Consider the following 15,350-nt stretch of genomic DNA (forward strand, 5'->3'; position numbering starts at 1 on the left):
TGGTGTTCATAAAGATAATGCTGTTGTATTCTTATTTTTCTTTTTGTATGCCCAGCTTAGGGGAAAGAATAATGCTGAATGCCAAACTCACAATCTTACAATGAAAGAAAATGCGACTTAAAAAAGTTTCATTAAAAAAAAAAAAAAACTTATGTTCAAACCATCATAGTTCAGAAGGTAATCAACATCACCTCAAAAGATTTAAAATTACTCTTTTCCACAGGTGGGTGCTTTCAATTTTAAGTGAGAATACAATTGGTGTATTCATCTAGTATCCTGATGATGTGAACAAATCTCATCTTGTGTATTGTGAGAGTATCTGAATGAAAAATCTAATTGACAAAAGGATTTCCTATCCTGCAAGGTTCAAAAGATCACTCACCTGGAAGCCCAAAAAATTTCTGTTTTATCAGGAAACGGTAAACAAAAAGGGCTTAGTTTTCTTTTCTCTGTTCATCACTGAAGGCCAAATCGAATATCTGGCTGTAGTCGTCTACAAAGTGAACATCTAGGCCTTCTTTCACATTTGGAGCAAGCTCATCAAAGTCCCTCCTGTTGGCTGAAGGGAATATGAGGGTCTTCACTTCACTCCTCCTTGCTGCTATTGTTTTCTCCTTGACCTGATTATATCACAAGAAGCATAAGTTTGTAAGTGAATCATGGCTGGAATGTACAGGACTAAGCACTGAACTCTCATGAAGAACAAACATAACCAGAAAAGATCTTGTGCAACTAAAGAGCTATACCTAGTACCAGCAAATAGGACACAAATAGAAGAAAGAAAATTATTTAGGTATGTTTAACGTACCCCACCAATTGGAAGGACTTTCCCCGTTAGTGTTACTTCCCCAGTCATTGCTAGATCCTCACGGACAGGCTTCTTCATGGCAAGGGACAACATGGACGTGATCATGGTGCAACCTGCACTCGGTCCATCCTTTGGAGTGGCCCCAGCTGGAACATGGAGATGTAGCTTGGAGTTGGCAAAGAAAGGGTTATCAGGTTCTTTCTCGAGCAAGATTGCTCTTGCCACTGTGTGAGCAATTTGGGCACTTTCTTTCATTACATCTCCAAGTTGTCCGGTGACATGGAGAGCCCCTTTTCCCTCTACTTGTTCAACCAGAGTGGTCTCTATGTACAAAGTGGAACCACCCATCGCAGTCCAAGCCAGACCCATCACAACTCCAATGGGTGTTTGATCATAAATTCGCTCAGCATGAAAAACAGGTTTGCCAACATAATCAGATAAATTTGATCCGTCAACCAATACCCTCTCAACCGTCCTAGCTGCTTCAGCATCCAGACTTTCAACCGTCTTGGCTTCTTCATTATCCCGTCTCTCAACTGTCTCAGCTGTTTCAGCATCATCAGATCTCTTAACCGTCTTAGCTGCTTCAGTTTCCGGCATTTTCACAGCAACGGTATTCAAATCTACACCAACACTCTGTCAAGAAGACTACAAGCGTGAACATCCAAGAAGCTGTCTTACAAGGGTTTTGAACAAAAAATGACTGAGTAAAAAAACTCCTGAAATCCATCAACACGGTATAAATTCAACTGCAATGCTACAACCTGTGAATAGGCTGTTACTTTTGTGGTTTATAGAAGAATAAAATTTGTGGGACTAAATTGTTTAAAAATTAGAAGAAAAGAACAATGAAAAAGCAAAAAAAGTAGGAAGTTTTATATTCTCAGAATAAATACAGTAGTTAAACAAAACAAATTCAAGGATAGGACACAACTTTTCAAGGTAAAAAGTTTTTTAAGAGCTTAAATCCATTATGGTAGAAATTAATAGATTGTAAGATAACTCTGTTTCTGAGCCAAAAAAAAAAAATAATAAATAAATAGAAAGATACCTCCAGGAAAGATAGCATGACCCTTACGGCTCCCTTGGCTGACCCTTCATGTTTCACACCAGAATCAGCTGCAGATTCATCAGTTTCCTCATCACTGCTAGTCTCTTCAGATTTTGCTTCAACCTCTCCAGCAACTGCAGATTCACTTATTACTCCTTGTCGCACAAGTTGCAGAGCAATCTGTCGATAGATGACGGGGAGTTACACATAACAAAAAACAGACATAAATCCAAACTGATGAACAGAAAGCGATGCAGCAATTTCCAGACATAAGGAATTCATAACCACCATATATTCTAATTCCTCATAATTTCAAACTAGAAGGGATGGATATTACATATCGAATTCTAATGCAACTCATACAAACCTTTCGGTAAATCTTTTCTATCTGTTTCTGAAGATTCCGAACCCCTGCTTCCCGGCAGTAATTTTCTATCAGGGCAAGAAGAGCTGCGTCAGTTACTTCAACCTGGAAAGACACAAGTTCTTGATCGTTCCTCGGTTTATACAAAATACATCAATTGAACATCTCTATAAAACAAGAAGCAAATAGATGAGAGTAGGAGCAGCCCCCAGTCCAGATATCAGATAAATGAGTTCTGTTTTCCCAAATAAATATAAATTTACAAGCGAGGTCGTAAGAACCTGTTCAGGCTTGATACCACATGCTTCACGAGTAGTCTTCTCCAAGTAATCCCTAGCAATGTGCATTTTCTCATCAGTAATATACCCCGCAATAGCAATTACTTCCATTCTGTCCAAGAGAGGATTGGGTATATTCTCCACGACATTTGCAGTGCAAACAAACAGAACCTGCAATGAAATACACAGAAGAGTAAGCAACAAATTGAAAAATCGTCGAAAAGATACAGAATATGCTTGTGCAACAAATGCCAATGGAAAAGATACAGGAAAATGCCCCAAATCCATTATAAGTCCTCATCTACTTTCTTCATATCGATGGTCTGGGTACAGAATATGCTTTGGCAACAAATGCCAATGGAAAAGATACAGGAAAATGCCCCAAATCAATTATAACTTCTCATCTACTTTCTTGATATGCTTCTCCACTCAACAGGCACTTGTACTGGAGATTACAATTTCACTTGGAAAGCAATCTATTCTAGTCTTACTAAAATTCTACTTCTGATTCTGAAACTTCATTTCCTTGATGGAATTGGAACAAATCTAACATCTAGTATTTGGAATTGAAATAAGAATACAAATGGAGAAAAAGCATTTCACTTGGTTGTCAAAAAGGTGAAATGGGCAAAAGCAGCTGTGCTCAAGGAAATACCATTTTCTGAAACTTAAGAGGAGGAGGAGGAGGAGAGGAGGGGGGGTGGGGAGGGGGGAAGAGAGAACAAACTGACAGGATCAATATATCTATGACGCTTACTTTCATTTTACAGTTAGCAACCACCTATTACCAACCTAAGTAAGAATGAAAGACAATTATTTCATTCTGATTGTGGTGGAGAATACCAGACCTTAACACTTCTTCCTGCTAGGACTAAAATCATTAAGATAACCTCAAACAGATCCAAATAGCTAGAATTACTGACCTTTGATAAATCAATTGGAACATCAAGATAGTGGTCCAGAAAATTAGCATTTTGCTCTGGATCAAGGAGTTCCAACAATGCACTAGCAGGATCACCAGCATGTCCTCTTCCCAACTGCCACAAGGTGATGAATATTTAAAGCCTTAATATAGCAGTAACAAATATTTTTTACCTTAGAAATCAACTATAATCCAAACACACAGCCAAGCACTAACATAGTCAAAAACTTATTATTCAGGATATTTCTAAAGAGAAGAAAGTTACCTAGTTTAAAGAATGAAATTTGAACTACATAGTTCTAAAATTAATCAAACTTTTCAGCCATAGTACCTTGTCTATTTCATCTATCAGCACAAGAGGATTAGCTGTTCCCACATTTTTTAGACACTGCACCATCTTTCCCGGCATAGCTCCAATGTAAGTTCTGCGATGCCCCTGGATGTAATTTGGGAGTCAATGATTAACATTTCATAAATTATATTGGCATATAGCTCTATATTGATTTCATTTCACATACAAGAAGACTTTAACTACCTTGATTTCGGCCACATCAGCTAATCCTCCAACAGAAAACCTAAAGAACTTACGGTTTAAAGCACGTGCAATTGAACGACCTATGCTTGTTTTGCCCACTCCAGGAGGGCCAGAAAGACAAATGATTTTTCCTGCAATGTTAATAGAAATCCCAGATTACTCAAATTTTGGTTTAGCCAAGGATATCTAATCCACTTAAATTCCATTAATACATATCTACAATATTCAAACTCTTTTTGATGCCCAAAAAAAAAAAATTATTTCTGTTCAGAAAAATTAAGCGCATATTGGAAGGTTTTCTGAAACTAGGCTTTTGCATGGAATCTGTTCCTTTCTTCATGCCATATGAGATCATTCTCAATTGTAGAAAAGCTTACTGCTAAAAAGATAAGGCATCACAGATTAACTGTAATAGAGTATTGAAAATGCAAAGAAACTAATAAATACATTATTATTTGATTGCATTTTCCATATACAGTAAGTAGAGAAAACACATTACCAACCTTGAGAGATCCCCCTGAGTTTTCCAACAGCAATAAATTCCAATATCCTTTCCTTAACGTCATTCAATCCATAATGGTCTTCATCAAGAATTTTTTGTGCTCGAATGACATCAAAGTTCTCATCACTGCATTTGGAATTAGGAAAGTATTTCAAAAATCCAATGCCAATCCTCTCATAAATTGACCCAAAAAACGAAATCTAGATATAATTGCAAGATGCCTATCTATCTCCATACTTGGTATATAAGGTCAAGATCATATCTTCCATCACTTTTAGAGCAAACAACAAGCATGTTGACAACATAAACAATAAATAATTGTCATAACAACAACATAAAGAATAAATAATTGTCATAACAACTGGATGAAGCAGTAAAAGAGTGTGAAACCTGTAATTTCCCCAAGGCAAGGCAGTCAGCCAATCCAAATAATTACGAGTTACATTAAATTCACTAGAACTGGCCTCTAAGAGCTGCAGCTTTGTAAGTTCTTCTTCAATAACTTGCAGAACATGACGTGGGCATTTGTCCTTGTACTGTTCAATCCTTTCCCTAAACTTTGCTGCAGCAATGAATCAGAAAGTGTAATAGCAATTACAGTGATTTTAGTATAAAATTAGAATCTAGACTAAGTGCTGTCTCCTTCTAAAGGATGATGTGATGCCCGAATAAAATCCTACATCAAAAAACCACTATGTCTACAGCCAGCAGGCAATGAACTTAGTCTGGGTCACAGGCCTTGAGACTAATATAACTTTGTACAGCCACACCATCCGGTCCATATTTCACAAGTTTTACCAAATTTTTAAACTTTGAATCATTCCATTATGATACACAATGATCTTTAGAGCAGGTATTCAAATACTAGTTTACAGGCACATCGAACTATCTTTTTTTTTTTTCTTTTTTACAGGGTCTTAGAGAGGAGATAGAAACAAACCTACTACTATTTAAAAAAATTAAAAAAACTATTCAAGCGGAACTAACCAGAAAGGGCTGTCTTGTCATCTGTCTCTAAACCCAGTTCCTGCAGAGGGCAATTATAATATGTTTCATTCAGTCCAAAATCAAGAAAAAGAAATGTATAAACCCAGCTCAATCAAAACACGGCATTTGATAACAGCCCACCAAACTTTTTAGAGATACTGTACACAAATGCATTCAAATACAATTGAAGCCAAATACCTTCTTAATCGCCTTAAGTTGTTCGTTCAACAAATACCGTCGCTGCTCACCACTTATCTTTTCTTCAATTGCTTTTGCAATTGATTCCTAAATATGACCACAAACAGGTACAAGTACCTAATGCATGAGAATCAAATAACAATAAAGAAACATAAACGGCTGTGTCTTGGAAACAACATCACTAAGTACCTGAATTTTGCTGATTTCCATTTCTTTCTTTACCAACTCTAGTGTAAGTTTCAAACGTTTGTACACCTGAATTAGCAGAAAGTAGACAGGCATTAAAAATGAAAGGCAGTAAGGAAAATAAAGGATGCAAAGACATCAGATACCAAGGCTTAGAAGTGAAGATTCCATCAATGCTACATAGCAAAAGGTTTTCATATCTCAATTCAAATAAATGTTCTGAATTGAAAATGATTCAGAATAAAGATGAGGCATTCAAGGTCTGTCACTATTAAAAATATGCAACATACATCAAGCTCTTCAAGCACTTGCTGGCACTGCAATTTGTTTGCACCAGATATTGCAGCTCCAAAATCTGCCAACCTGGGAAAGCTAAAGTCTCCGATATGCTGCAGAAATGACACCAAATAGAATTAGTATGAGGATCAAATTACAAAAAATCCAATTAATTAATCAACATGCAGAAATTCAAATACATCCAACAGGCAGAAGCATGTATGTGAAATATTTTCTGCTTTCTCACATGAAGTCAAATGCAAAAGTTATTAACTAATTCAAATTGATTAACTCAAAAGCTGGTCATTTTTGTTTGGTGGCAATAACACTACAAGCATGAGATGAAGAAAAATTAAGTTTTAAAGAATAAAAGATAAAGTGCCATCACAAGTAAAGATTAAAAAAAAAAAAGGAAACTGGACAATTAAAAAAAGTCTCTCTACACTGATATTTTTCGATACAAATTATGGAATATAGAAGCCGACAAACAGATGAGAAGATCTCCATGAACTGTAGACCAAATTAGTAATGAAAACCGTGAGAATGGAAAATTTGAAGTACAATAGTTTCCAAGAAAATATATAACATACACACCTGAGTATATGTTTGAACATGGTCTCTCCAAAGGGAACTAGTCTTCAGAACATCTCTTAGGGTAGATATAACCTCAAATGATGTTGCCTTTATAACATCATCATCCTTGTCATATGGTTTGTCCTATCACGTTTAATTAAAAAAAAAAAACGTATAAAGTGCCTATTGCATACATGGAACTAATGATTCTGGAAGTGGGAAAATAAAAAACATAGAGAGTGTACCTTAAGATGATCCACTTTGACCGTAAGGGGATCCTCACTAACCTGTATGGCAGAAATTTCACAAAAAAGATAATTCATAAAAGTCTAAATTTCAAAAGCTTTAATCATACAATTCTAGGGAACAGTCAGATAAGAAATTCTACTCACCATCTCTGTTATTCGAAGTCGCCTATGGCCAATAAGGATAACCTGGTCTCCTTGGATACTTGAAATCTGTAATATTACATAAAAGATCGAAATAGAATTAACTATAGACCCACAGTTACTTATGATTGCACTTCATATATACTAACACAAGTATTCAAGGACATTAACTGGTCAAACTGAAGCACCAGAATTAGATACCTGGGCAAGTGTACCAACTTCATGAAGGCGGTTGAACAACTCTTTTCCTTTAAGGTCTGATACACTTTTCTCAGTATCAGTACTTGCATCAGTCAGCAGGTCATCTTTAAGAAGGAAGGCCCCAGCGTAAGGGGCTTGCCGTTTCCGGCTTTCTTGTAAAGCTGCCAACAATTTTGGATCCTGCAAAAAGAAATTATACTTTGTTCAGAGAAACCATACCTTCTAATCCCTACAAAATCCGAAGCATGACATGTAGAACAAATGCTGGCTTACAAGAATACCATAACAAACAATATAAAAATATGGATTTTGCCCTCAATAGTCAATATAACAAGACAAGTACTCCTATACCTTCACATAAATCGGCATATAGAAACCCGGAAAAAGAGGTCTATGTGGCAATGGTAATGCCAAAACCTGCAATATACAAAATCAGTTAATAAGAAAATGCTTAGAAAAACAATATTAAGTACTCAAGCAACCAGCAAAATAATAAAAAATGACATTTACTAATTCTATAGTTGTCAACCCAATCACAGAAGATTACCCAAATTAGTCATTGCAATCATCAAAATACTAAGATACTCCACTAAAATCCCGGTCTATATTAATAATACTTACAGTGCCAAAAGCCCCTTTTTTCAAAGATCCAGTTGCTATAAACAAAAATGTTCTTTTTTTTTTTAATTTTGAACTTTTTTTCATATGAGCTTTTCCTCAAGGCTTTGCAAGTAGCATTTATGACATTCTACATTATCCTTCACTTCTCGAACTTTCCTTGCACTTTATCACCAACCAAACAAACAATTCAATCATTAAACCAAAAATTTTTCAATCTAACCGATAAATAATCCTCCAGCCTAGGGTTTGTCGACACAATAGCGGACGAACTCTTCGTATCGGATCCGTCGGATTCGGACTTCGCTTCGGCCTCAACTACCGTCCCCTCTTCATCGCCCTTTCCAGCAGAATCCGAGCAGAAAAACCTCCGGTACCCCACCGTACGGCCCCTCCGAGTCGTTAATCCAGTGAGCTGAATCAGCGCTTTAAAAAACGGCGCCGGTTCAGCGCCGGTTCTGAAAGTAGTAGCGGTTAAGGCATGGGTGCGACATGACGTGGCGGCGGTGGACGACAGGAGTTTCAGCATTGGTAAGTTGCGGTTGCTCGAACGGCAAAGGCGGTAATTTTGGGGGAATTTAAGGGCTAGTTTGGGATTTGGAGAAGTACCATTAAAGTATAATGGAGAGGTTTTTGGGAAATGAGCGCTAGAGTTAAAGCCCTGCATAAACCCTTGAATCTTAATTTATTGGACGAATTTGTCCTCCAGTCTGGATTTAAAATACAAATGGGTCGGGGCGTTGCGGACTTGCGGAGGCATGAGAGTCTCAGAATCTACAAGGTTACTTCCGTAATTGTGATTCTTTCGTCCTTAATATGAATGATAGAAAAAAAAAAATAACCTAGAGGCTTGGAACTCCCTCGCCAGTTCGCGATCGATATTCGATAGAACCATCTGTTTTCCTTTCCTTTTTTCTTGATCCACAAGTCAAATATTTTCCACGTTGTTTTTTGAAAAAACTGCGTGATAATATTTAATAATAGTCGTTCTTTTAAAACAATTTAAGTGCCAAATTAATTTTTGGAAAATACTAATTTCATTAATAAAAAAAAAATCTCCCAAAGAGCAAAAGAGAGAGCTTTCAAGAAAAATTCAGTAATGAAGTGACTTCGACTCTAATTGAATAAAGGTTTAATTTTGAATATTAACGTGTGAAAATATTAAAAGATGTGACTGTTATTCAAATTCAACCTTACTTAAAAAAATCTAGATCTTTAGATTTAATATTTTAGAATTTGTTTTAATATTTAAGTTTAGTTCTTAGATTTTAACGTAATTTATAGGGATTATTTTCAATTTACTCCCCTGAGGTTTGAGATCATTTCAATTTGATGCAAAGTATTTATGAATTTTCATTTTCCTCCCCTACTGCTAGTACAAATTTTAGTGGACCATTTGTTGACCAACTAAAAGACCAATATACCATTTGATTAATTAAAATAATACTCGATTTCTAGTTTTTGGATAAATGGTGATTAGTTGCTCTATTTTGTTGGGGCAAATTGTATAATTAGCCTAAAATAAAAAAAATACCCTTAAAACAAAACATTTGGAGTTTTGGACAATACTAAATCATAAAAATAAATAAATAAGAGAGAGAGGGAAATCAGCCATTGCCAAGCATTCAAGCATTCTTCACCAATTTATCTTCATATTTAAAAACCCTCTTCATTTTCAATTCAACACAAGCTACAACAACATTCGTTCACATTCAAAAACCATTAAAACACACCCCTTTTATTTCCAACTCACTCTTTTAACACCATTTTACAATTCATACAAAAAGCTCAACACTAACATATCCATGGAATCACTTTCACATCTTCATGTCTAATAGGCCATCAAGCAAATATCTTTGATATCCTCCCTTAATTTCTTCAAACTATATTATTGCTCTAGAACAATTAATCCCATTTTAATCACTTCTCCATCAACCACAACCTCTATATCCATGTATCTCAAGCTGAAAAAATACAAATTAATAAATAATTAATGTATGCAATAAATTGTCTACTAATAATTTGAACAATCAAAACCATTACTAATCAGAACTACATATAGTTCTCAAAATTACACTCAACAATACTAGTGAATATGCATTTGATTCCCCGTCGAAATAGCTAGACAATAAATAAAGGATAAAGATACAACATGAAGTCCTAAGCTCTAATTAATAATTAATTAAGCTAACAAATACACAGCAACACATAAAGCATGAACAACTAATTGAATGCTATGCTATAAATGAGTTAGCACTAAGTTAGTCTTTCAATCAAATAAAATAGAAGACATTACCCTTTATACTCATTCATGCTTCTTTACCCTTTAAACTCATTCATGCTTCTTCAATAATGTCAAATTAATAGCATTTTCACATTTGGCAATTGAGATTTTCCAACTACATAATAAAGTAGAAATCTCTCTTATTTCTCTCAACAAAATTTTCTCTTTTTTGCATTTTACTAGGATTTTTAACTCACACCATGTTTTTCTAAATACTAAACACATTAAAAAGTATGCTAACTCTTCTATTATCCGAAAAACACAAATATCTCAACACCATAATTTGTCTTTAAATTCAACCCCATTTTTAAAAAAAAAAATCTTTGCAATATATTGAAAATTCAAACCGACTAATTAAGTATAATCAAACAAATACAATATCTTTTGTCGTACAAGAGTCTACAAAGTATCATTGTTGGCTATAAAAATATATGTATAAAAGTGAAAAAAAAAAAACCATCAACATCAACAGTAGCCATCACCAAGCTCGTAAAAAACTCATCTTTGATTTCAATCTTAAATAAAACAAAAAATAATGTGCAATGATGTGTATTGGTGACTACTGTACTCGCAGCTCCTTTCTAAATGGGTTGTTCGCCGATCGCCAATAATACTCACTGGTAGGACCCTCTTTCAACTCGCGATCTTGTATCATGCATCCTCGAAGTGAGTTTAGTCTAGCTCATTATCGTTGTCTCACTGTCAGCAAGAAACTTGTACACTACATTTATAAGGATTAAAGATGGGTTCTTCAATTTTCATTTTTTTATTCACTTTGGTTAATAAGAAGACTAGTCGTTGAAGAACTAATGAATAGTAGATTACTTTCTTTATTACACATTGAATATTAGACTATTGCAGACATATCTGGTGCTCTGAAGTGAAAATGGTTAAGTTTGTTTGAATTTGAAAATGAATTAAATGTAAGATTATTGGATTGCCCTCAAATACTCACGGTATATGAAACGCCAAGGGAGGACATTAGAAATGCACGAATACTTTGGATCAAACTGAAACAACCCCAAACTTCAGGGAAAAGACTAAAAATTACCCTAATTAATATAGTAGTTTCTTTTTTAATAAAATTATAATTATTTTTCACCATCCCCTGTAAAAATCGACAAATGTTACCGTGCACCCTAATCTTTCAACAACTACCACAAAGCACCCATTCCGTTAAAAATCACCATCAACTTAACTGTTATAAGGGTAGAATAGTAAAGTTACAGTGATGAATAAAGATATAAAAGAAAAAAAAAACTATTTTTTTTCTTCCTTCTCCATGACTCCATTCATGCTCCATCTTCTCTCTTCCATTTACACTATGCAGCAAGTGCTCATTTTCTTCCCTTCTCCATTCACGCTCCCCAACAAGGTTTTACGCTTTTCCCCTTCCATCGATGTCACAAGGGTCACATAACCAATTGCACTACCGCAACGAATGACCATTTCTGGGTGGAAACAAGTGGCAGGAGCTTGACGCGAGATTAAGAGGCTTCTGGCAATTCAAAGAATTATGGGTTGCTACTGACTGATGCGGCGCCAACAATGGTGACTAGCAACTATAAAGTCCCAACCCCAAAATTTTAGGGTTTCCATGTTATTGTTTAATGATTTTTAGGTTTGGGTAGTTGACAATTTGTCTTATATATAAATTATTTTGATTGTGCTGTGAAATCAGGAGTTTATGTTGTTGTCTGTGTGCTTTCAAAGAAGGTATTTAGTTATTACTATAAGTACTGGGAAATGCCATAATGTTGGAGCTTGGATTGGAGATGTCTTATGGTTCAAGGACTAATAATGTCCAATTAATTTTAATTTAATTTCTTTTTTAAAAAAATTTAATTTAATTGTAATTATTTTCAATTTACATTTAACATTATTTTTACACCTTCTATAATTGTCTTTTTTTTTTTAAGAAAATAAAGTGCCAACTGCCAATTAATATATTCTTATAATTCCAGTACTTACAGTCTTCAATTTATATGAGGGCATTATGGTGATTTCAACAGATGTCTCACAAAATCGTTAAGGTTAATGGTAATTTCCAACGGAATGGATGCGCGACGATAGTTATTGAAAGATTAGGGTGCATGGTAACATTTGTCGATTGTTATGGGGATGGCAAAAAATAACCCTTAATAATATAAAAATAATAAACAAAATTGGCATTACGAAAGAAGAGCTTGATGTTCTACTTGTACTCGCTCCTTGTATCTCTGCCCTCCGTCCTCAAGAGGAAAACAACTCTCATGAGTCATGTCCCTAAAATCCTTTACTTTAGCGGGAAATTTTCTAAATGGAAAATTTTTCTCGACAAACAAACGGGTTTTCAGGCCATTCTGCTCTGCAAATTCAACCATAGAAGACATTACAGAGCTGATAAGAAATCACCACTGGTCAAAACTCAAAAACACAGATCCTAACACAGTTATTTTACAGCTCTTCAATTCAGATGCTGACCCAGTGCTCATTCTCAGGTACTTTTGTTGGTCAACAAAGGAGCTTAGAGCCTCACACTCTTTACTACTTACTGGTAGATTATTACATTCACTAGTAGTTGCCAAAAAGTACCCAAAAATTAGATCTTTTTTGCACATGTTTGTTAAAAATGGAAAGTTTACTTCTGTTTCTACGATTTTTCATGCGCTTTCCACATGTAGTGATAGTTTATGTCGTAATTCGATTATTATTGATATGTTGATGTTGGCTTATGTGAAAAATATGAAACCCCATTTGGGTTTTGAGGCTTTTAAGAGAGCTGGTGATTATGGGTTGAAATCATCAGTTCTTTCTTGTAATCAGTTGTTGCGTGCTCTGGTGAAAGAGGGTAAATTTGAGGACGTGGAGTATGTGTATAAAGAGATGAAGAGGAGAAGAATTGAGCTTAATTTGGATAGTTTTAATTTTGTGCTTAATGGATTGTGTAAAGCTGGGAAATTGAATAAAGCTAGTGATATTATGGAGGATATGAAATCACTGGGGGTTTCACCAAAGGTGGTTACGTATAATATACTTATTGATGGATATTGCAAGAAAGGTGGAATTGGGAAGATGTATAAAGCAAATGCAGTTTTTAAGGATATGGTGGAGAATGGGATTTTACCTAATGAGGTGACTTTCAATACCTTGATTGATGGGTTTTGTAAGGATGAGAATATATTGGCTGCCATGAAGGTGTTTGAGGAAATGGGAAGTCATGGTATTGCAGCTGGTGTGGTTACTTATAATTCTTTGATTAATGGTTTATGTGTTGATGGGAAGCTTGATGAAGCTGTTGCGTTACGGGATGAAATGATGGCATCAGGTTTGAAGCCGAATGTTGTTACTTCTAATGCACTTATAAATGGGTTTTGCAAGAAGAAACTGGTGGAGAAAGCTAGGGTGTTGTTTGATGATATTTCAGAACAGGGATTGTCTCCCTCTGTTATAACATATAACACATTGATTGATGCTTATTGCAAGGAAGGCAGAATGGAAGATGCATTTGCAATGCGTAATTCTATGTTAGATCGAGGGGTGTTGCCTGATGTTTCAACATATAATTGCTTAATCGCTGGTTTATCTAGAGAGGGCAATGTTGAAGGAGTTAGGAACATCATGAATGAACTGGTAAACAATGGAATGAGAGCTGGTCTTGTAACATATAACATATTGGTGGGTGCATTGTGCAAAGATGGGAAGTCAAAAAAGGCAGTGAGTCTCTTGGACGAGATGTTCAAAGTAGGTGTAAGTCCTAGTCATGTGACATATAATACTTTAATGGACGGCTATTGTAGGGAAGGAAACCTTGTGGCAGCAATGAATTTGAGGAAGCAGATGGAGAAAGAGAAGAAGTGGCCGAATATCGTGACATATAATGTGCTTATAAAAGGTTTTTGTCAGAAGGGTAAGCTAGAAGATGCAAACGGCCTTCTTAATGAGTTGTTGGAGAAGGGTTTAATCCCAAATCAAACAACTTACCAAATTGTTAGAGAGGAAATGATGGAGAAAGGCTTTATTCCAGACATAGAAGGGCATATGTATAATATTTCAGGCACCTCATAACTCCTCTAAAAGGGAAGAAGAATTAACAGCACCATGCCCATTGTTTTTTTTTTTTTTGTGCCATTGGCATTCTTGGAAGAATGACTGTGAGTCTGCAGGCATTTGATGTTTATTCAGTACATGGCATGTGTGATTGGTCACATTTCCTGCTCTACACGTAGCCACTATTTGACTGTTGACCTCACTGTTCAGCATTCTGGCACACAAAGAGGATAAGCTCATCGAATTACTGATCATGCAAGACTTCCAATTCTACACAATAAGCATTTTTTTGCCTGTGAAGTAGTTCGTATAGGCCACTGCCATCTTGTATTGCAAGTTAACTGAACCTTTCAACTGATCATAAGCATAGTAATTATGCAGGTGAGACATCAATGCTGTTTACTATACAATTCTCTAATTGTAATTTCCCAATTAGAACATTTCTTTCCCCAGATTATTCAGGAAACTTTAAATTTTGTAAATCTTTGTAATTTTTTTGATTCTCTAATACTGATTCCTTTGTTGTTTATATCGTACTGCAGATAAACCTAGGTGCACTTGCTCATTATTTAGTAAAATTTTGCTCTGAAACTCAAATGTAATGTTGAGGTTATTGTTTATAGAAAGGCTATTTTCCCTATTAGACCATACTTGAAACAGTTAATATATCTTTCAGCATTGCCGTTCTCTTAACATCCATGAAGTCTGTATTCATCCCTAAAAATATGTCTGACCTCGGCTTCAAGGATGACACTGAAATTCAAAGGAGGAGAAACGGTGATGGTGCCAGTCCATCAAGAGCAAAGAAAGACAAAAAAAACTCTTGATCGATGAATCAGTATGCTGGAAGTTCAAAAGGCGAAATCAGGGAGAAGATTAGTGAAATTGAGCAGATGTGCAGTAATGTTACTGTGGAAAATAAGAAGTTGAGAGCTGGAGATGAGGAGTTGAATCAAAGGTTACAGATTGCAGAAACTTTTAGACTTGTGTATAGGAATGAATTGAAAGATTTTCTATATTGATCTTTGTTTAATACTCTTTTGTTGCTGAAGGTTATTATTAAAATCATTTGTTATATTCTGCATTCCAATTTTCTTCTCTTTGGAGAACCACTGAGTTGTAATCATTAATCAGAACTAAAGCACAAAT

At 35.4% G+C, this 15,350-nt stretch overlaps 2 protein-coding genes across 3 annotated transcripts; one reads left to right on the forward strand and one right to left on the reverse strand.

Moving 5' to 3' along the window:
- Window positions 1-169: 169 nt before the first annotated feature.
- On the reverse strand, window positions 170-8,763 carry LOC102620332 (lon protease homolog 1, mitochondrial). Its single transcript, XM_006472129.4, has 20 exons — window positions 8,112-8,763; window positions 7,622-7,687; window positions 7,271-7,450; window positions 7,073-7,138; window positions 6,926-6,967; window positions 6,702-6,824; window positions 6,122-6,220; window positions 5,835-5,900; window positions 5,646-5,732; window positions 5,448-5,487; window positions 4,851-5,022; window positions 4,462-4,586; window positions 3,959-4,089; window positions 3,755-3,859; window positions 3,425-3,538; window positions 2,505-2,672; window positions 2,227-2,328; window positions 1,860-2,039; window positions 809-1,444; window positions 170-620 (listed from the first exon to the last, which is right to left on the reverse strand). The coding sequence occupies exons 1-20, from the start codon at window positions 8,553-8,555 to the stop codon at window positions 435-437; spliced, it is 3,132 nt and encodes a 1,043-aa protein (XP_006472192.2). The 5' UTR covers window positions 8,556-8,763; the 3' UTR covers window positions 170-434.
- A 3,591-nt stretch (window positions 8,764-12,354) lies between these two features.
- Window positions 12,355-15,276, forward strand: LOC102620617 (pentatricopeptide repeat-containing protein At1g09820). 2 transcript variants are annotated; one of them, XM_006472130.4, is made up of 2 exons: window positions 12,355-14,582; window positions 14,744-15,276. In XM_006472130.4, the coding sequence occupies exon 1, from the start codon at window positions 12,432-12,434 to the stop codon at window positions 14,217-14,219; it is 1,788 nt and encodes a 595-aa protein (XP_006472193.2). In that variant the 5' UTR covers window positions 12,355-12,431; the 3' UTR covers window positions 14,220-14,582; window positions 14,744-15,276. The 2 variants fall into 2 exon arrangements, with proteins under 2 accessions (XP_006472193.2, XP_006472194.2); XM_006472131.4 differs by having other exon boundaries at window positions 14,878-15,276.
- Window positions 15,277-15,350: the final 74 nt, after the last annotated feature.

Source organism: Citrus sinensis, chromosome 5 (genome assembly GCF_022201045.2).
Source record: "Citrus sinensis cultivar Valencia sweet orange chromosome 5, DVS_A1.0, whole genome shotgun sequence".
NCBI classification, from domain to species: domain Eukaryota; kingdom Viridiplantae; phylum Streptophyta; class Magnoliopsida; order Sapindales; family Rutaceae; genus Citrus; species Citrus sinensis.

Excerpts from the sequence above, each read along its gene's own strand:
- LOC102620332 (XM_006472129.4), bottom strand. The coding sequence starts at position 8,555 with ATGCAGGGCTTTAACTCTAGCGCTCATTTCCCAAAAACCTCTCCATTA. Across the intron at positions 6,221-6,701 it reads ATGTTCAAACATATACTCAG|CATATCGGAGACTTTAGCTT; the intron begins GTGTGTATGTTA and ends TCATTTCTGCAG. Across the intron at positions 2,329-2,504 it reads GTGGTATCAAGCCTGAACAG|GTTGAAGTAACTGACGCAGC; the intron begins GTTCTTACGACC and ends GTGTCTTTCCAG.
- LOC102620617 (XM_006472130.4), top strand. The coding sequence starts at position 12,432 with ATGTCCCTAAAATCCTTTACTTTAGCGGGAAATTTTCTAAATGGAAAA.